Raw genomic sequence first — 20,151 nt, forward strand, 5'->3', positions numbered from 1 at the left:
TAGTGTGATAACCATCTTTTGTCATAGTAAAAAATAAAGAAAAAGAAAAGTGTACCTAGTTAGTTGCCCGAGTTACATTTTCCCATTTTTTACCAGTGGCTATATATATATATATATTGTGCTGGCTCACTAGCGTCTGGATAGACGGAGGTGTTCAGTTACAGTGTTTTAATGAGGAGAGAATCACATATATTAAAAAATTTTGAAATGTTTTAGGATCCTTACCTCAAATTATATAAAGGCACTTTGAAGTGAAAATGAACTAGACATGAATTAAACTGAACTGTACAAGTGAACCATATTTGCTCCTGAAAACACATCAAGATCCTCCTTCTTTCAAAAGAAGTCAAAATTAACTCATGTTCCAAAAAATATTTACACAGAAATTTAATAATGCAAAAAATGAAACTTCTGTTAACATCTGGACCTGTTTATTGCATCACATTAAACTGTTGTTAGGTTCATCCTATCAGTTGGTTAGAGAACGCTAAAGTCATGATTACTTAGGAAAAGTATGTACAGAACAAACATCAGAACTGAGCTTTGCTTACACAAGCAACACCAATGCGCATGGTAAAAAAAAAAAATCCTGTTTGTTTGCTTTTTTAAATTTACAAGATAACTGCCTTGAAACATTTAAAATGGGTCCAAAATGTTCAAAAATAATCAGCATCTGAGAACAACTGGATTTGAGTTTGAAGTTTGAAACTCCTCAAATCCAACTCGATGTACAAAAAAAAAAAAACCAAAACAAAAAACATCTGAAATTGATGGGAATAAATGTTTCATAGATCTGTAAGGAAAAATCCAACAACATATGCAATAAAATAAATAAACAATAAATTAAACTGGGAAAATAAAAGGATTCTCGCATGAGGCGTGGCAGAGCAACAGGCACCTTTGTTAGGCAATTACAATGTGTGATTATAAGTCTCAGAGATGAGCTTTTCCCCCCTTTTTGTAAAGGAAAAAAAAATTACACATACACTGACACTGCTTCATCAGCGTAACAAGATTCAGCGAAAACATATTTTTCCTGAAACAATGAATTTAAGCAGTGGTCATGTGACCACAGAGAAGAGAAAACAGGTCTTTCTGAAAATATATATAAAGTAGAGCCCGACCAATTTATCAACGGGCTGATGTCATTAGCCAATATTAGCTATTCACAGATCTGTTGGTGTCAGGATTTATAATGGCCAATATATGGAAATTAAAAAGTAAGTAAAACAGAGACGGGAGAAACACCTTTCTACTATTTTATGTGGTGACAGTGTATCGATTGGTGACACGAGGGCACTCTGTAAGGGTTGGCAACGTGTTTGGAACGGCAGACGCAACAATCAGCTGATCTATGCAGGATGGGCCAGAGTGAGAAAGAATACATAAATAATTTTATTTAATTGTGTACTTTAGACAGTGACCCTAGAAAACTTGTGTTAGATTCAACCTGACTTTAAAGGGAAAATGATTTCATCATAGTTTAGTGTACAAATCAAGTATTCATTGAGTTTATTCCACATTTTATTTGTTTTGCTTCTCTAGAACAACCTATGAGACACCTTTAAAATCAAAAGTAAATGTCCCCAGTATTTGACATTTCTAAAAGTGTTCCTCGGTTCTTTTGTGCATTTTATTTTTAATATTTTTGCTAGTTAAGTTCGGGTTTGATCTCGTATGAATTTTGTCTGCATGTAGTTTAACTTGTGTAGAAGATTTGACTTTCGGACGGATTGTTCTTAAGTCAGCTACAAATGTCTTTGTCAAACTGCTTTGCGTCTGCAAATAAAAGCAAAGATTGCAAAATGCAACAAAATTTGTGAAACTTTACTTAAAAAAGAAAATTCCCCAAGCTGTAGGTTATCTTTAAAAAAAAAAGCAGATTGAGAGCTTTTATAAAACATTAGTCTTGGCTTTAAACTAAATTAGGCAGCAGCTACAAATTATAGTAAAAGAACTGGTAATGACGAGTTTAAAAAATGAAATATACCCAGGGAAACCATCCAATAACAGCTAACTGAACATGACAACAGAGTAAGACTTGGAAGCAGATTCAATACGTGATAACTTAGACCACTGACAGTGTCATTATCAATTTGTAAGACTTTGAGAAAACATGGTAGAAAACTCCAAAGCTGTTGGTGTTTAAGGTCAAATCCTCCTTTTCCCTTTTGTCACTTTATTTTGTCCTCCAGCACACTTAGATTTTCTTTTTTTCTCCAACAAATCTACATTTAAACTCGGGGCAGGAATGTTCTGTGCAGTAACTCTGAAAAATGTCCATCAAGAAAGAGAAACCCCCCCCAAAATGATCTCTTTTGTTTTGTTATTAATTTCCCTTTAGGTGACTTAAACATCAGAAATCCAAGGTTCAGAAGAAATTCTTTTGTTTTGATGTGCATTTTCTCAGTTTTTTTCCCCCTCCTCAGCGATGTGGCGCTCTTTTTGCTCCCAAAATGAGACAAAAGAGGAGTGTAATTGTGCACACCAATTCAGCACAGGAAACACACCTCACTAACAATTAGTCTGTCAAAATGACAGCAGAATCACAGTATGGGACCAAATAGTCCCTTTTCTCAGGGAAAAAAACGTTTTCTTTTTGTTTTGTTTTTTCCAAGGAGATGTCAAAGAAAGTTTCTTTCCACAAATGTCTATCCCAGCCGTGGAAATCATAGGTCTGTAACCTTGTTTTCAACGGCAGCTGCTATCTGTTGGAGCCTGTATCCAAGCTGCATCTTCTGAGCCGTGCAGTCCTCTTCCAGAGCTGTGATAATCTGATAGAAGGCAAAAAGAGTTCAATTAAAATTCTTACTTAACATATTAAAGTTAGAGCAATGAGCTATCTTCCTTGAAATGATTTCACTCCTATAGAAGCTTCTCACGCTTTGGTTGCTAGTAGATTGCTGCAGTCAAGTGTAGTTGAAGACCCCAACTTAAGGATATTCCTGGGTGCACATTTGCAGACAAGATGGCATCTTCCATGCAAACTACAGGCAACTTTGGAAATCTACTAGAATCAAAACAGTTCCAAGAAAGTTTGAATCAACTGGTTGGGAATACACGTTTTCCTTTCAGTGGTTGCCAGATCATTGTGGACTTGTCCCTAAAGCTGTGCGATTTTTGGCCCATTTTGAGCCGATTTTTCAGTCGTGCGACCGTTTTGGTGATCGACCTGATTTTGGCCTTCATCGTGCATCGTGTAGTATATGTGGGGTAACGAGAAGCGATTAACACCTCACGACCAGCTCCTGATCATCAATCGCTTGGTCGGGAGGATTTCAAACCTCCCGTCACCGCAGCTGCTCACACTGCGCACGCGCAAACACATAAACGTCGGTGAAAAAGACGGAGTAGCACGGCAGTACAGTGTGTGATCTGGACACAAGCGATGGAGGCACTTGTAGAACTTTGGAAAGCTCATCCGAGCCTTTTCGATGTGGCATCACAAAATCATCACGACCACAACAACCGTGAAAATTGTTGGATTTACATTGCTGCTCAATCACAGCTGCCTTTTCATTAGCAATTTAGCAAAGTTGATGGTGGTGTGCGTGTCTGTGTGAGTGAAAGACAGAGAGGGAGAGCGAGCGACAGATTTTCTGTTATAACCTTCATTTTTATGGACGCACAGTTTGAGCACTCGGGTTGCATCAGAGCATCGGGCCGTATAGTGTGAGACCCTGCATCGTGACCTACGAACTTCTAACCCCTGCAAGTCAATCGTACAGTTTGAGCAGAAGCTGAATAACGCGACTGAAAAAAATCGTACAGTGTCTGCCCAGCTTAAGCCTCTATGACTGGAGCCTTGAGCGTACAGTGTGACACATCTAAAATGGCAGACAAGTTAACAGCACATTGCTGCAAAATCTCAGTGAAAGTCTGAGGAAACAGCCATCTGCGCTGACCTTAGTAAACACTTTTCCTGGTGAGTTTATGGGCTCAGTTACTAATTTTGAGCAATACCATATGAAACCTTAAGTCTGCATTGTGCACTGTGATCATCCTATGTGTCAGGAAAGGAGGACTACATATATATATCAATCTATCCATTCACTTCCGCTTATCCTTCTCAGGGTCGCAGGGGGCGCTGGAGCCTATCCCAGCTGTCATAGGGCGAGAGGCGGGGTACACCCTGGACAGGTTGCCAGTCTGTCGCAGGGCTAACACACAGGGACAGACAATCATTTGCGCTCACATTCACTCCCACATTCACACCTATGGGTAATTTGGATTAATTAATTAACCTATCCCCACAAACTCCACTTTGTGGGGACTATATATATATAAAAAACAAAAACCAGATGACATGACAGATCCTAGTGGTGAACCTGAAATATTGATTTCTGTCTGGAAATAGATTGCAATACAGAGCGTAAACCCTGCCCACTTCATATTGGCGAATGGGATGTGAGATTCAAATTATAACAAGAACTACAAAAAGCAAATACTGTTTCTGTTGAGTATTTAATGCTGTTTTGTATGAGACAACTGTGGACTTCAGAGATCGGACATCCAAATATTTCAGGGAATTCAATCAGTTTGTCAATCAATAACTTGAGCTACACTCCTGACAGTTCATACATATGCACATAGCCAGCTCTTTAAATAATGATTACATGAAATCCCTGTCAGCTCACAACTAGTAAATCTCTCCCCTGACAGCATACTATGCAATGCAAGCATCATGTTTGCGTAATTTTGTGATACTCACCTGATCGTAGTATTTGTTGATGTACTTGTAAAGTTCATGTAAAGCCACGAGGCAGTTGACCTCAGCAGCGTAATTCTGTTCAGGGAGAGTAAAAAATAGAGAGGCGAAGAAACGTCAGCGGTGGAAAGCTGTTAAAAACTGCATCGGTTGCTATTCATATTTTATTTCAAACTCCACATCCAGCTTGTCATTCTCCCAGCTAAATGGAATCTTCCAGGTCCTAAAAGTATTTATGTGTTCAGCCATTGTGTAAAAAAAAGGTTACTTTGACTAAATGGGAAAACAAGAGTAGGTAACGTACACGGGAGAGTTCTGCTAGGGCCGAGTTCATCTCCTGGTCACTGGCAGAGATGGTCTGACGGATGTCTGCGTAGTACCTGGAGGTACAGGGAATCACAGATTTTTACATTAAATCCACAGAAATTTGAACCCAAATGCAAGCGAGATGTTTACCCCTAAGAGCTCGCCACTCTCTCCACTGATTACTGTCAGTTCATTTTTGACTTGTTTAATTTTAAATAAGAAAATATGACAAATTATGAGTCTCTGGTGTATCAGTGGGGAAAACATGTAGAGAAAGATGAAGTGATCATTTTTAAATGCAGATCAGGCTAATAAGGCTTCGAAAACAAGCACATGTGTTACCTAAAATCTTGTCTAGCAACACTTATTTCAGCAGGGCGACATGCCGAGCTTAATGTGCAGAAGGTAGTAGTAAGTGTAGCAGTCTGCTCTCAGACCATCCATGCATGGAGCCTCGCGGGCTTAGTCTACCCTCTGTCTGGCACTGACAGATCGTCCTGTGCCTCACTCTCTCCTTCCACCCCTCCCTCCTCTCTCTTCCAGAGTGTTTTTTATGCCTGGGGTCAGTGGGACGACCGGCTGCCATATTCTTACCTCTCCACCATCTGCTTGTAGCGGGGGATGTCTCTGGCATACAGCAACTTGTTGATAGGAGAGTCCTGAGTAAGGAAGACAGATGTCACATAAGAGTAACGAGGCATGTAAAACAAGGAGTAATAATGTGCACAAATAATTTTGTTGATGTCAACATGCACCGAGTACAAAACAAGGCTGCAGGGCTCATTAGACTCACATTCCTATTATGCACGAGATGATGTGTAATATCTGATCCTTGCTACATATTATGTGTTAAGTCTTAAGTAGACAAAACCCAGCCCAGACTATTAGATTTGGTTATGTACTGAGGAAAACTATACGATGCTCTTTTATGTTTAATTAGAGTCGGCTGTGAATTAATCAGGTGTGAAACCCTCTGACCTTCACAGTTTGAAAGTGTGGGATTGTATATTGCAGGATTAAGACACAGGATCTTTGGATCTTAGAAAAAAGTATTTTTTACATCTCTAAAGATTTTGAAATGTCCACATTGAGACAGTCTAAGAAAATGCTCCACAGAAAAAGGCGCCCAACAAACAGCACACTAATAACAAGGTGTGTTATCGTCTCTGAGGTAAAAAGAGACCCTGGTTAACTTCTAAGTAATGAAAGGCCTCTCTCACATCTACTATGGGTAGACACTGAAGTGCTATGAAGACAAAAAAGTGTGCACAGCAATGCTGCAAGGAGGGTCACAGCAGATGCAATTGCTTCATTCTCTGGAATCTAATTTTGGGACCATCTTAAAATGAAACGTACATAATTAACACAGGGCTCACAAACACAGAAGGACATAAGTTAAAATCTAATTCAAATTCTTTTTTTTCTTTTTTCTTTTTAAAAAAAAGGGACAGTGCATATTAATCTACAAATCAATGTTAATGTGTCAGAATTAGCCAAAAGGCTATTTTTCTTCCCTCTGTAAGTGTCTCATATTTGTCCTTTACAAATGAAGCTCACCCGTCCCAGTTTATGGTCAGCTATGGTGCAAGAATCCATAAAGGTCTGAGCTATGACAGACAGCACAGCATCCACGTGGTCTGATGTCTGCACATCAAAGATGAACTGCGGGTTCTTCAGGATATTGATCCAGAACCGCAGTGGCAAGCTGTTTGGTAAAGCAAGAAAACATTTACACATTTAAGCAGTGATTGTAATGTAAAAGTACAGTTATACATCAGATTTTAAAAAATGCTTCTAATCCCCTCTTATGCAGAAAAAAAGTGCAGGTTCTTTACTGGTGCTTCCATCCCTTTTGTTTGATTCTAACACACTCTGGTGTCCTGGGCCTTTTGGTTTCGTGTATCTGGAATGTGGTGAAAACGCAAAGCTCACGTGCTGTCTAAACGAACTGCTCTGAGGAGGTTTGGTTACGACATGAATCAATGAAGAGCGCCATAACATTTATATGACTGACTAGATAAGCTTTAAAGAAAGAGCACATATAAATAATCACCTCATCCTTGAGTAATCGCATTAACAAGCTTGCACAAAAATACACTTAAAGCCTTTTTAGAGAGTTTAAAATATGAGAAACATGGTAAACACACAGGAATGGTTGTTATCACCAATAAGACAAACATACAAGACACTTCTTTTTGTGTCCTTTGTATATTTATTTGTCATTATTCACAATATGTAAGGTCCACGGTCTGTGAAATCATCACCACTTTTCTGGTGAGCTCTTTACAAGTACATAGAAAACAAATAAGATGCAGCCAAGTGCAGGTGGACCCACTGCCAGTAGCCTAAGTGACAATGGGTTTCCCCGGAAGACCCACATAGCAGTGATGTATACAAAGGTGACAAAATCTAATCTAAGATGTCATATGTTCCTCGTGTATCAACCAAATGCTTCAAAGTAACAAGCAGTTTAATAAGTCTCTGGCAAGGTTCATGAGCCCTGGCAAACCCTGGCAAATCTCTGCTGTTTCCACAAGATCTGCAAGTAAAGTCCTAGTACAGTAACACCATAAAACCAGCTGTTGTCCATATGTTCTGTGTGGGGTGCTTCTTCAATCTCTCGATGGATGAAATTCCCCTCGAAGCATATCTATGCTGTGTTTCATATGTCTCACGGCCCATGACCCATTCCTGGCTTCCAACTCTGCCTCTCAACATCCAAACCCAATATAAGCGTCTTTCACCCAGTTACCTGTTGGTTTTCCAGATGTGGATGGTCTCCGGGTCCATGATGTTGTGCTGCTGAGCCTGCTCATCCAACAGGTCGAAAAAGTATTTGACAGCTAGAGGTACAGGACGGCTGGTGCTGAGGATGGCGGTGAATAAATCATCCACAAACTTCTGCAGAGTGCCCTGAGACAGAGCAGAGAAAGTGACAGAGATAAATAAACCATGAAACAAAGAGGGGATGCTCTCTTTGAAGGGGCACTCCACAGATTATGCACATGAAGCTAAGTTAAGGTACATGTGTCATCTAACACAGCGGTCCCCAACCCCCGGGCCTCGGACCGGTACCGGTCCGTGAGTCGTTTGGTACCGGGCCGCGAGAGTTGAGGCTCAGGTGTGAAATGTATGGTTTTCAGGGTTTTTATCGGTTTTCAGCGTTATTTTGTTAGCGTTTTTAGCGTTAACTCGGTTTTCCTGGGTCCTTTCACATGTGTTATGAATAAATCTTCTTTTTTTCGGTACCGATACTAGTTTTATACTGTTGTATTTATCCGCGACACCTTAAAGGTCGGTCCGTGAAAATATTGTCGGGCATATACCGGTCCATGGCGCATAAAAGGTTGGGGACCGCTGATCTAACAGTTATGTAGCATTTCCTGAGGCTCTGAACAAGCCCGCGTCTATTTTTTCCCATCCCAATGTCACAGGAGGTTTTCTCAATTTGGATTTAACTCTTTACCCCTTGAAAGCCCAGAGGACTGACCCTTAAGGCACCTGTCTGAACTGAGCGGTTTCTGTCATATTTAATGAATAAGATTCTATATTAATGGTCCATGGGATAATGAACCATGGTGTTTGGTGCAAAAATAAGAAATATGCAAGGCGTTCAATTGATGGAAGTTTCTATTTAATGAAATATGGGGGTTTTTTCACAAAAAAAAAAAAAAAAAAGCTACATGCTGTAAACCAGTGAGTTTGATGATGTCACAGGGGCTCTGACTATATTCAGGTTATATTTAATAGTGAAACAGTGAATTGTAGGAAATACAGGATCCCAAGTTTCTTGAGCCTTAAATCTAAAACTGAAAGTGCATCATTTTGACCTGTAATGTACAGAATTTGACAAATAGATTTTTATTTTTGTTTGTTTGGGGACTTTTTAAAGTCTCCCATCATGGATGGGCCAATTTAAATTCTTGAAACAATTCTGCAAGTAAGCAGCACAGGCATACATTGCAACTTATGAAATATACAGTTCGTTTATTTTGTCTGGTCATCTTATCCTCACTTAATCATCTATTTTCTTAAACCTTTAATTAGCTCAGGGTCACCAGGAGATCACATGGAGTGAGAGGCGTCAGTCATAAACCCGCGGTGACAGTATCACAGTGATAAGGAAAAAAGAAATCCTTTCTTCTTCCTCTTGTTTTTTGATGCATCAGTGTAGCAGCTCCTCACATGCACATTCAAGGTGTGCAGAGGTCCAAAGCTGGATGCTATTTGTGTAAAAGGGGTGGTTATATGCCAGAGCCGCTGACATGAAACTATGGAAACATGTTCAATTAAATATTAATGTAATAGTAACGGCAAAAACAAGCCAAATATTTATTTGACATTTGTGCATCTTAAATCCACTGTGTTCCCAGTTTATTCATTGTTCATCATTACTACATAACGTCTTGGGTCAACATACATTATAAAGATAAATATTTCATGAGCTCTAAATAATTTAGACTCACGCTGGTTCCTAACTGACAAAGGTTTCTTTGTGAAAACGTGAGCTCAAAATAGCACCACGTCATAGTCACAAAGGCCACCGTGTTCACATACTCAGTGTTGGCTGGCTCATAAGGAAAATATGGAACATGAGCAAATATGTTTTTCAATTATGTAATCTCTAAATGAAAAAACTTGGATTTGTTGGATTGGACCGAGTGTAGCAGGGTTTTGTGGCATCTCTGTTGTGAACATGTATGTCATGTCTCTGCACATCACACCTTCTTGCTGCTGACTCATTTCATATTTGTATATCAACTGTGGAGAATCCACAACAAAACCACTACATTTGGTGTTCCCAGCTGTTTACTCTGCTGCCTGGAGGCAACACAAACCTGAATAACACTCAGTAACACGTTTTGTTTATGAAAAATAAAAAAGAGGTATAAGTACCATCTGATGTCTGTTCAATTTAAATATACAAAACCTATTAAGATATTAGTGAGTGACCACCACCTTGTTTGTGTTTTACCTTCATGGAGAGCAGGCGTGTGAGGTAGATCTCGGGGATCGCTTTGGCTCGCTCCCCACCCTTCTCTCTCACACTACCTCTCCTGTGCTTGGGCAGCTCAGACTCCTCGCTGGCTTTTACCAGATGCCACAGTCTCACGCCTCCTTCTTCCCCATCATCCAGCATAGGGGTCTCTGGTAGGAGGGGACAAACAGTTGGATGGGTAGGTGAGAAACAGGTCACTACATTTGAGCTGTTTGTCTTTGTTTCAAGTGTTTGTACGCAGTGAACAACTGATGTTTTTGTTCATTATTACAGCTTTTATTCCCCCCACAAACTCATCTTCACACCTAAGTCACGGCCACTGTAAAATAGGATATGCATAAACAGTCAAACAGCGCCCTCCTCTGGTTATTTAGACTGAGTTCATCTGCTCAGATAAAACGTCTGAATGAAGGTCGCCAACCATTGCCATTAGATGCAGTTGTCTGCATACAGACAGCAACGTATAACCATAATACCAACACAGGGGTAACAGATAATAATGAACTTACTCTCTCCTGGCATGTAATCGTGGCTGTCGTGAAGGTGATGTTTGTTGTTTCTGGGAACAAGGGCCACCGTCGCTCCGTCGGGGACCTGATTACACAGTCACATGACAACATTCACAATGTGATTAAAACTGCTTCCAAAACTTTAATGAGTTGAGGTGTGTGTGTGTGTGTGTGTATCAGTGTTTGTGTGATGTCAGCACTCACCTTGTAGTGCTGCAGTGTATTAAGGCGCTTCCATGAACCTTGCACTACTGATGTCAGGTCTTCATCTGATAGGATTAGGTGACCTGCAACACCTGCACGCCACTCTGAAGGGAGAAATGTTCAGGTAACCTTGAGCTTGTGCTAATAGCTGCAGAATTAAGACAGTAAACTTTGAGGATTGATAAAAACGAAAACCCTCAGGGACCACAGATGTTATTTCCTGGGTTGAATCTGGTAGACCAGCTGGCAGCTTTGCTTGTTTAAAGGTGCACTGTGTAAAATGTCACAACTACACACCAGTGGACTGCAGAATGCAGTCAGCTGAATTTGGCTTTCTTACCCCTCACCAATTCAAATGCATGATCCTACCTACAGTGACTGTAATCTGTCACTGACTGCAGGCAGTGACAGATTACAGATGAACAGCAGACAAACATCTCTGGCCGCCAGTCTCCTGTTTCCCTCAACTGTCAATGTGTCCATGTCTATTTACTCTGGCGCAGGCTGTAAAATTTAAACAGATACGAGTTGATGAGCGAGTGACATTCACCTCTCACTGATGACAGAGATACTGAGAAGTTGCTGAGGGTACCCTGAACGTGTCTGTCAAATGGATCTAACACTGCTGACTTGAGTGTGTGAGAATGACTCAAACTGTTTATCAGATGGAAAGTGTGATTTTCGGGCCACTCGAGCTTAACATTAGCTGGTATAATATTATCCTATAACCAGCTATTGATGCTATTTAGTCGGGTGTCGCAGCTGTTCGGAGACGGGAGGGTCAAATGTCTAATCTGCTGACAATATCAGGAATAAATTAGCATGTTGTTGCACATTTCTGTGTGTTAGAGCCCTGACGTCTGCTCAGGTGATGACATTTTATTAAGATGCCTGTGGCGTTGTCTCTTTCCTTCGGCTTTTCACTCATTTCTCTGATGATGAAACAGGTACGATCCTTCATAGCTTGAGTCCAAAGGTACAAACATTAATGAAAGTGTTTTGACTTCTATGGCACATTAATACCTGCAAGTTCTCTTTTCCTCCACCTTTGATGTACTACGTATGTGGCTGGTCACACGCATGAAATGTGCTCGTTGCAGTGGCGATTTCCATCTCGGCCATTGTATTCAAGATGGAAGAGCAATACGGCAGCTTCCACTCCTATTCATTTTTATGGATTAATTCTAGGTTCATCACAATGTATAAATTTGTTGGAAGATGTAATTATACACTAGTTTCTATTCTATTTCAGATTTAGAAGTGATATCTTTTCAGCAGATGCGTTTTCACCTTTTACTTTTTCAAACCAGAACCGAGTGTTGTTTAGATGACTGGTGAGGTTGTTTAATGTTTAAATACTGACTCAATGACAGTTGTTTTGTTTTCTCTTATGCACTTCACACACAAAAAAAAAAAAAACGTCTGCATCTCTATAATTAAAATCCTCACATAAGAGAAGACTGAAACACAAGAAAGAGTTATGCTGTTGTGAAATGAATCTGACTCACCAAGATGTAACGAGTCGATGTGCGGCCGCTGAGAAAAAGATGTTCCCTTCCAGGTTTGTTCCAGAAGTTTCTCTTTTACTTGTGTGATGGTGTCGCAGTCCAGCACCTTAGCGGGAACCGTCTGCGCTGTGGTGCCGCCGCTGGCAGCTGCAGCTGGCATCACCACATTTAGAGTCTGGACACATGTAAACAAATGCTGGTTATGGATAAAACACACTGTAACACTGTAGGACACTGTAACACTGATAACACTGTAGGACACACGGCACTTTGGAGGAGTGTTTGAGTGTTCACTTGTGTGCAACCATCCACACTGGTTTGACTTTAAATTGTTTAAGCTTAAATCTTAACAGTTTGACGTTTACATTAATTTTAGTCATGTTTTATTTTAAAGATGTCAAAGTTATGTGAAAAGCACACCCCATTACTCAGTAGCTTGTATAACCACCTTTAGCAACAATAACATAAAATGTCATCAGTTTAAGCATTAAGACACTTTGTCCCACTCTCACATCAGGTCTTTGAGGTTAGTGAACATTTTTCCATGCACCGCTCTCTCTTAAGGCCCCATCACAACTTCAATCAGGTTGATGTCTGGACTTCAACTAGGCTACTGCAACATCTTGATTCTTGTCTTTTTCATCCAATCTGTAGCTGATTTGCTGCTGCGTTTGGGAGCATTGTCCTGTCACATGACCCAATTTGATGTTCTTCTGGCAGGAATTCCAAATAAGCCACACTTATTCATCCTTTTTCTAACTGTACTGTCATCAACTTTAAACTGAGGAGCTCTTGAATTTTGTTCAAGCTTGTCTGACCATTCTTTCCTGATACACCCACTCCTGGTAAGACTGTTGTATTGTTTTTATGCAACCCTGAATGCTCCAGACCAAAGTGACAAAAATCTGCTTTTATAAAGGTTCTCACGTCTTGATGACAAATTAATCATCAACACGTTGATGTGTAGGCATTTGATTAAATCTCTTAATTCCTGTGGAAACAGTAAGGACGTACTTAGTTTATTAGCTTATTCAGTTAAATATCAGCATATGATAATAAACCAAACAGGAAAACATGGGTTTCTCCTTCCAACATTAACAATGCTGCAATCAAAGGATGTGTGAGTTCTAACCAGTGTGCGGTACTCCACGTCCTCTCGCAGGAGTCGGTTGTCGTTAAGTGTGTACTTGGCTTTTCCAGTCACAGCGTCCACAGGTCCCTTATCCACCTGGTGCTTTATTGCTCTGAACAGCATGTAGAAAGATTCCCCTGCTGATTCCTGGCCAGGCATGAAGAATTCATTCATTAAAGTGGTATTCCACTTCTGATCAGTCACACTGTCTTACTGGTGAGCGACATTTGATCTCCACTGACTTTCTGTGAAATGTGCTTTAAATACAGCGCATCTGTTCCTCCTATAATGAAGTGTTTCAATGTTATAATTCAACAACTGACAGCAAATTCATGCAGCGCTGCAGTTAGCACTCCTTCCTGCTTATTTGTAACATTTATTGGAGTATCTAATCATATGAAGATGAGAGTTTTTAGCATCAAGCACTTGTGTGTTCCCATGGTATTATTGGTACTATTTAACGACACTGCTTGTTGAGGAACTGTCAGGCCTCAAACTAGAGATTTAGATGGACTTGTCTTCTTGCTTAGTTTAACACCGGAGCCTCCCATTGCTCTTTAAAAAAGAAATTAAAGCCAGTTTTAATACTTTAATACTGTGAAGAAAATAGTACACACCATCGTGTGATTTTTTTTTTATTAGTTTATTTTAATCAAATTTTTTGCTTTATTTCTTAGAACAAGGATTATCTTGTCTTTTTTCAGAATCATTTGAACATAAAAGGTTTTCTGATAAAACCCTAACACTGTCTTTTAGAGGAAGAGGAAGGGTAAACTCTACCAACTATACCCCTTAAAGGGTTAAAAAAATTAAGTAAATCAAATTGAATTAATTTTTTTTTTTTTTTACAAAAAATATAAACTAATGAATGTTTCTGATCATCTTATTGCTAAGACTGTGCTGTGCGTTTCAAAGGGAAGAAATTTTAGCAGTTCTGTACCAAAGTTGTTAAAAATGACCTTGAAAGCACAATTTTAGCAGATTTCCCCCCTTTTCAGGCTCTTAAAACATTTTCCTGACATAAAAACTTCACAGTAAAGAGACAGTAAAAATATTCTTTTTTATAACTTCAAATAACACTATAGTAGTAACTGATGTTCGTCATGTTTCACTGACCGCCAGTGTCTAACCAGCTAATGTCTGGTCAACCTTAAAACAACTTACCCTCAGAAACGTGAAGAGACAAATGGACATCCAGTTTGTCAGCAGCTTCTCAACAACTGATTCAGTTCTGGGGAGGAAAAAAATGAGACACATGTAAATGATCCGTGGATGAAAAACATCTCCTACTCGCCAACTAGGACAGGTTAAAAAAACGGCATCACCTCCTCAGCATCAGTTTGGGGTTCTTGGCCACATACTGTTCCACTAGGTCATTGAGCAACGTCTTCAGGATGTCTGTGAAGTACTCGAGTTTACCGTGCAGAGCTACAGTCAGCAGAGAGGCCACGTAGGCCCGGTCCCTGGGGGAGAAGGTCCGCTGCACCTCAAGAGTGTGAATAAACTAGAAAAACAAAAAAGGTGAGAATATGGAGTTAATTAATCTGTGTGTGAAAAATCCCCCTCGTTTCTGTCGAGACCAGGTAAACCTTGGCAGAATAGCTCTGTATCTCTAGTATGGGAACTCCCCATCCTTCTATTGCATGCACATAAGGCTGACATTGGAGAGTAGTAGCAGCAAAATAGAACCAACAATTCTGTGGGTTGCAAAGGGGCTTGCTTTGCAAATGTAGGCAGCATAAATAAATAAACACAGATTTAATAAAAAGCAGCTGTGGAGGCTTACCTTAGTGAGAAAAAGTTTACTGTTCAGCAGATTGGACAACTGAATCAGCCCTTGCTCAACCGTCTGCCTTCGACTCTCTGGGACATCCAGATCTCGTCTCAGTGGGGACTCCTGGTGCCCCGGGAAGAAAATACGCTCAGCATACGTTCGGTAATCCAGGAAGGGAATCCCAGAGCCCACCAAATCACTGGACATGTCCATCATCTCTGTCATCAAGTCTAAAAAAAAGAATAAAGGTCTTGGTTTAGTCTAACTTTAAGGACATGTATTCTCTAAAAGTCCCGAAGAAAAAGAGGAAGTTACCTGTGAACTCCTTCTTACAGCGGTCTCTGACACTGGTCTCCAGGTTCTCCAGCTGGATCTGGACTTTCTTATAGTCCCTCATGGCCTGTTTGCTCTTTCTCCTGACCCACAAGCCATGATGAAAAGGCAATATTACAGCCAAAACCAACCAATATGTTGATCAAAGGAGAAACTGATGCTCAGTGAATTGAACATGTTTACCTGTATATGAGCACTATGATGAGCACAATGAGAGCCACTATGGATGCTCCAACACCGACTCCCACCTGAGCCTCTAGAGGAAATGTAGACTGTGTCTGGCTGTCGTACTCTACTCTGCCCAGAGAAAAGTTCAGATTTCCCATTTTCACCTGAAAAGCAGGTGAAAAAGAACAAGTTTAACACTACAGCAAGAAATCCTAAGTATTTACTATATGAACTAGAGAGGGTTCACTGAACTCAAATTCACAGTTCTTTGCATCATGTACTCACCGTAAACTCAGGCAGACTGTCCACGCCATCCTGCTTCTTCCTACCTTTCACCGAGGGCTGCTGAGCCGGTGGCTCGCAGTACAAGTGGCTGTGTGTCAGGGTCTTCACCGAACACAGGCCGTCACCTATCCAAGCCTCCACCTCGCGCTTGGACATGGCTCGATCTAGATGTTCTCCCTTGATAAAAAAAAAAACAGAGAACGGCTTTTCTAAAGCAGCTCTGACAAAACACAACAGCATTTCATGTGTTTAGTCAGAAGAAACCCAGCCTCTGCGGAAAGAATGTAATTTTGCTCTTCTTCCACTCAGCTACAGCATTCAATAAAATGTTATTATCATTTATATTTTATAGAAGGACATTCATATGATTTATTTCTCAATATGTTCTTTGAAACCTGAACCAGTAAGTGGGAAGACTTACTGAGGATAGGAGGTGGTCCTATGCAGACTTCTTAAAGCCTTTTATGTTATTTAAAGATGTAGTTGCATATTGTGCCCACAAGGAGGCAATGTATGCATACAGCATTTGGTCTGAGTGTGCCTTGAGAATGACTCCACATGAAATAGGAAACACATTATCTGCATTACTTTGTCAATCACGATGATCGTTTTTATGACTATTTTGATAGTGTGCAATTATTAAATGTGGGCTTTATATGGGTTTTATCCAATTTCCTTTCCATATTAGGAGCATTCATACAGCTCTTATCATGCCTGCAGCGCAGTGTATTTTACTGCAGTGCAGAGAGGTTGCTTCTCTCAGGTAGGGACCTTACTAAAGAAACTGACTGTTAAAACTTACCACACTGCTGAAAGTAGTACAGAAACAGGAAATGACAGACCTGTCACCAGAGAGTTTTGTCCATCTAACCACAACAACTACTTCTTCCATAAAGTGGCATGTTGTTGCGTTTTCTATTCATTGTTAGCGTTTTATTTTATTTTTTCAGACTGACTTCAACAACACTGTGAGACTGTTTGTTTAACACAGTCTTGAGCAGAAACAAAGTGGTGCCAGTTTATTTCGAGCTCGAGGTTCCCATAACTCACCTCGACAGAGATGATGCTGCCGGGTTTGTGATGGTACGGCTTGCTGGGATCATTCCGGTTCAGCTTGTAGAGCGTGGGGTTGAGCTCATACCTAAAGGCTTCCTTACCCACGGTGTTGAAGTCAAAATGAAGGCTGTCCAACAGGAAGTGAACTTTGACCCTTGCATTAATGGCCTCCGGGCCCACGGCTGGGGTCGGGCACAAGATGAGGGAGGAGCTGTTCACCGTGCAGCGAGACTCGTACTGGAAGAGAGCACGGGGGAAGTGAAAAAGAAGATAATCCTTGGATGCGTATTTTAAACAAAATCAGTGCAGTAAATAATCATTTCTGTACAATCCCATGAAGACACCTGTTTGACATGGCAGAGCGTCCCCTCAGGGCAGTCCGCCTCTGGAACAATCCTCCTCCATCTCTTCAGCGGACCCTGGTGATCCTGTCCTAGGTTCAGGCTTCCTTCTTTCTTCTTAACCACACTTCTCCGCCTCCTGGGAGGGAGAGTATCACGAGGACTGAGGGTAACCCTCATTTTTGGCTCCTGGACCACATCCAGGTTCTGACCAGAAACTGTGATGATTCTGCCTCCACTGTGGGGGAAAGCAGTAGGAAAGAAAATGAGTTCAGTGGATTTGTGTTAATTTAATATGTCTGTCGTCACTTTTACAATACTGCAATATTTAATACCGAATTGCTTAATACCTTACACATGCACTGATACAAGTGTAATTTGGGGGGCTAACCCAGCCTGTGTTGAGCCCATTCCAGCTGTCATTGGGTGAGAGGAGAGCACACGCCGGCCACACTGACCGTCCATTACAGGGTTAACACAGAGTTACAGTCCTCTACTCACAATCATATTCACCTAAAGCCAGTTTAGAATCACCAAAATCCCTAAGATGTGGGAGGAGAGCCCATGCAGGCAAAGGGAGCACATGCAAACTCCACACAGAAAGGCCCCGGCCGGCCAGCAGATTGCTGTGAGGTGACTGTATTAATCTTGGATTGGGGTTTGTTTTATAAACCGTGTGTGTCCCTTTTCTATAGCTTTCTATAGGTTTGTTTCAATATGGAAAAACTTATGTTTCTCTTTAGACTCTGAAACTAAAGTTTTTAAGCTCATCAAATAGATAATATGGGTGATGATCCATTTTATTGGTGATTTAATAAAAATGGATTTTATAATATTAAAAGCATTTTACTTGACTTCATTAATGGACTAGATGTATACAGTTATATTCCACTAAAGCACCTGAGAAAGCTTTTGGACGGAGCAGCCTTGGTGATGTTTGGGTTGGGGGTGTAATGATACACCGAGCCCTTCAGGTGGCGCTCTGCACCACCAAACCGCACAGTGATGCCGTGTTCTCCCGTCCTGTTGCTGCCTCGGGTCAGACAGCTGATGTGATCCTTCTGGATGTCGCGCCTGAGAAGAGGAACGTCTTTTAGATTTTAACCCACAAATCAAATCCTGCAGCATGAACAGGATTTATTCTGGAAGTGCTTACACATCACACGGTATTCCTCCAATTAAGACGCTGACTTCGTTCAGGTGTCCTGTCCTCAGTGCTTGGCCTGTGATGGTGAGAGAGGAGCCACCTGCTTTGGGCCCTCTGTGGGGGAAGATGCTGCTTAGCACGGGATTCTGGAGAGAGAAGAGAGATCAAGCATGAGACGCAAAGAATAAAAGTGTAATCGATAACTCAATACTAAGATGAAGATTTATAGGGAAGATAAAAAGAAAGGCCAGGGCATTCTGGGAAACACTGGTAGTGTGCCTGATGGCCGTTGAAGGTAGCAATTCATTTGCTTGTCATTTGCAAAGATGGTAGACTTAATTAAGTCTACCATCAGGGCTTCAGTCCTTCTTCTGCTATGTAAATAAGTAGATGCGCTCCTACTGTATTGTATTGCAGTGCCTTTCTTGCATTTCAAACACACTTTGAGGCCTTATTAAGAAAATCCATGTGGGAGCTGAGGTTTCCGTAATTGGCCAGATTTCTGTTGTGAGAAAGCTTCTCTCACAAACAGCAGCAGTTGTGGACGACTCTTCCTAATGCCACACTCGAGTGCTGACACATTGCAGCCTCATCACTTTCTCCAAAGGAGGCGTTTTAAAAAATACCAGGGGACCCGCCCCGCTCCCGCCCATCTCGGTCAGGTCTGGGTCCATCTGCTTTGGTCCACACCCCAGGGCGATTAGCGTGTTCTTGCATGTGCAACTGGAGCAAACTCAGGGGGAATCACAGCAGAGTTCAAACTAAATAACTGCTGCCTGTGATCTGGGTGTGAAAATGCCCCTGAGATGGCCTGGTTTTGTTTGGTTTTTTGAAATGCTTGTTTAATTTCTTGTAAATTGCTGCACTGTGCTGCAGCAGTTTCTGCAGATAAGAAGGGTGTTTATGGACACATAAACATTTAACATCACGTATGAATATAACCCAGTTTTCCTCATAAGTGATCTTGGCAGCTAGATTTCACAACAAAGAAAAGCAATGTCTTATCTGATTCTCACATATGCAGACCGTGTGTGTGTGTGTGTGTGTGTGTGTGTGTGTGTGTGTGTGTGTGTGCGCGCGCGCATGAGTGCGTGTATCTGTGCGTGTCTGATAAGAGAGACAGAAAATGAACAAGTCTGCTTAGCATTTCACCGTGCGTAACGCCTGAGTAACCCGACTTGTTTGAATTGAAGAACGTGCTGAACTGCTATACCGTTACATCATTACATCAGTACAGGGAGTGCAGAATTATTAGGCAAGTTGTATTTTTGAGGAATAATTTTATTATTGAACAACAACCATGTTCTCAATGAACCCAAAAAACTCATTAATATCAAAGCTGAATGTTTTTGGAAGTAGTTTTTAGTTTGTTTTTAGTTTTAGCTATTTTAGGGGGATATCTGTGTGTGCAGGTGACTATTACTGTGCATAATTATTAGGCAACTTAACAAAAAACAAATATATACCCATTTCAATTATTTATTTTTACCAGTGAAACCAATATAACATCTCCACATTCACAAATATGCATTTCTGACATTCAAAAACAAAACAAAAACAAATCAGCGACCAATATAGCCACCTTTCTTTGCAAGGACACTCAAAAGCCTGCCATCCATGGATTCTGTCAGTGTTTTGATCTGTTCACCATCAACGTTGCGTGCAGCAGCAACCACAGCCT

The 20,151-nt window shown here is 40.9% G+C and overlaps 1 protein-coding gene across 2 annotated transcripts in view; it reads right to left on the reverse strand.

Annotated features, from left to right (window-relative positions):
- Positions 1–409: 409 nt before the first annotated feature.
- The window catches only part of plxnb1a (plexin b1a), a 79,943-nt gene continuing 60,201 nt past the window's right edge, over positions 410–20,151 (reverse strand). For both annotated transcript variants that reach the window (XM_085259039.1, XM_085259038.1), the window contains 21 exons: positions 18,480–18,616; positions 18,224–18,397; positions 17,327–17,561; positions 16,977–17,219; positions 15,927–16,103; positions 15,657–15,805; positions 15,456–15,556; positions 15,153–15,370; positions 14,692–14,870; positions 14,531–14,597; positions 13,367–13,513; positions 12,235–12,409; positions 10,727–10,830; positions 10,523–10,607; positions 9,990–10,162; positions 7,767–7,927; positions 6,572–6,719; positions 5,609–5,673; positions 5,013–5,088; positions 4,712–4,786; positions 410–2,774 (listed from right to left, as the gene is read on the reverse strand). In XM_085259039.1, the coding sequence (XP_085115165.1) occupies positions 2,670–2,774; positions 4,712–4,786; positions 5,013–5,088; positions 5,609–5,673; positions 6,572–6,719; positions 7,767–7,927; positions 9,990–10,162; positions 10,523–10,607; positions 10,727–10,830; positions 12,235–12,409; positions 13,367–13,513; positions 14,531–14,597; positions 14,692–14,870; positions 15,153–15,370; positions 15,456–15,556; positions 15,657–15,805; positions 15,927–16,103; positions 16,977–17,219; positions 17,327–17,561; positions 18,224–18,397; positions 18,480–18,616 (2,994 nt within the window). In that variant the 3' untranslated portion in view covers positions 410–2,669. The remainder of the gene's footprint in view (positions 2,775–4,711; positions 4,787–5,012; positions 5,089–5,608; positions 5,674–6,571; positions 6,720–7,766; positions 7,928–9,989; positions 10,163–10,522; positions 10,608–10,726; positions 10,831–12,234; positions 12,410–13,366; positions 13,514–14,530; positions 14,598–14,691; positions 14,871–15,152; positions 15,371–15,455; positions 15,557–15,656; positions 15,806–15,926; positions 16,104–16,976; positions 17,220–17,326; positions 17,562–18,223; positions 18,398–18,479; positions 18,617–20,151) is intronic.

Source organism: Mchenga conophoros, linkage group LG20 (assembly GCF_057382185.1).
Source record: "Mchenga conophoros isolate Kocher_MC1m ecotype Shallow Benthic linkage group LG20, M_conophoros_male_GT1.1, whole genome shotgun sequence".
NCBI classification, from domain to species: Eukaryota; Metazoa; Chordata; class Actinopteri; order Cichliformes; family Cichlidae; genus Mchenga; species Mchenga conophoros.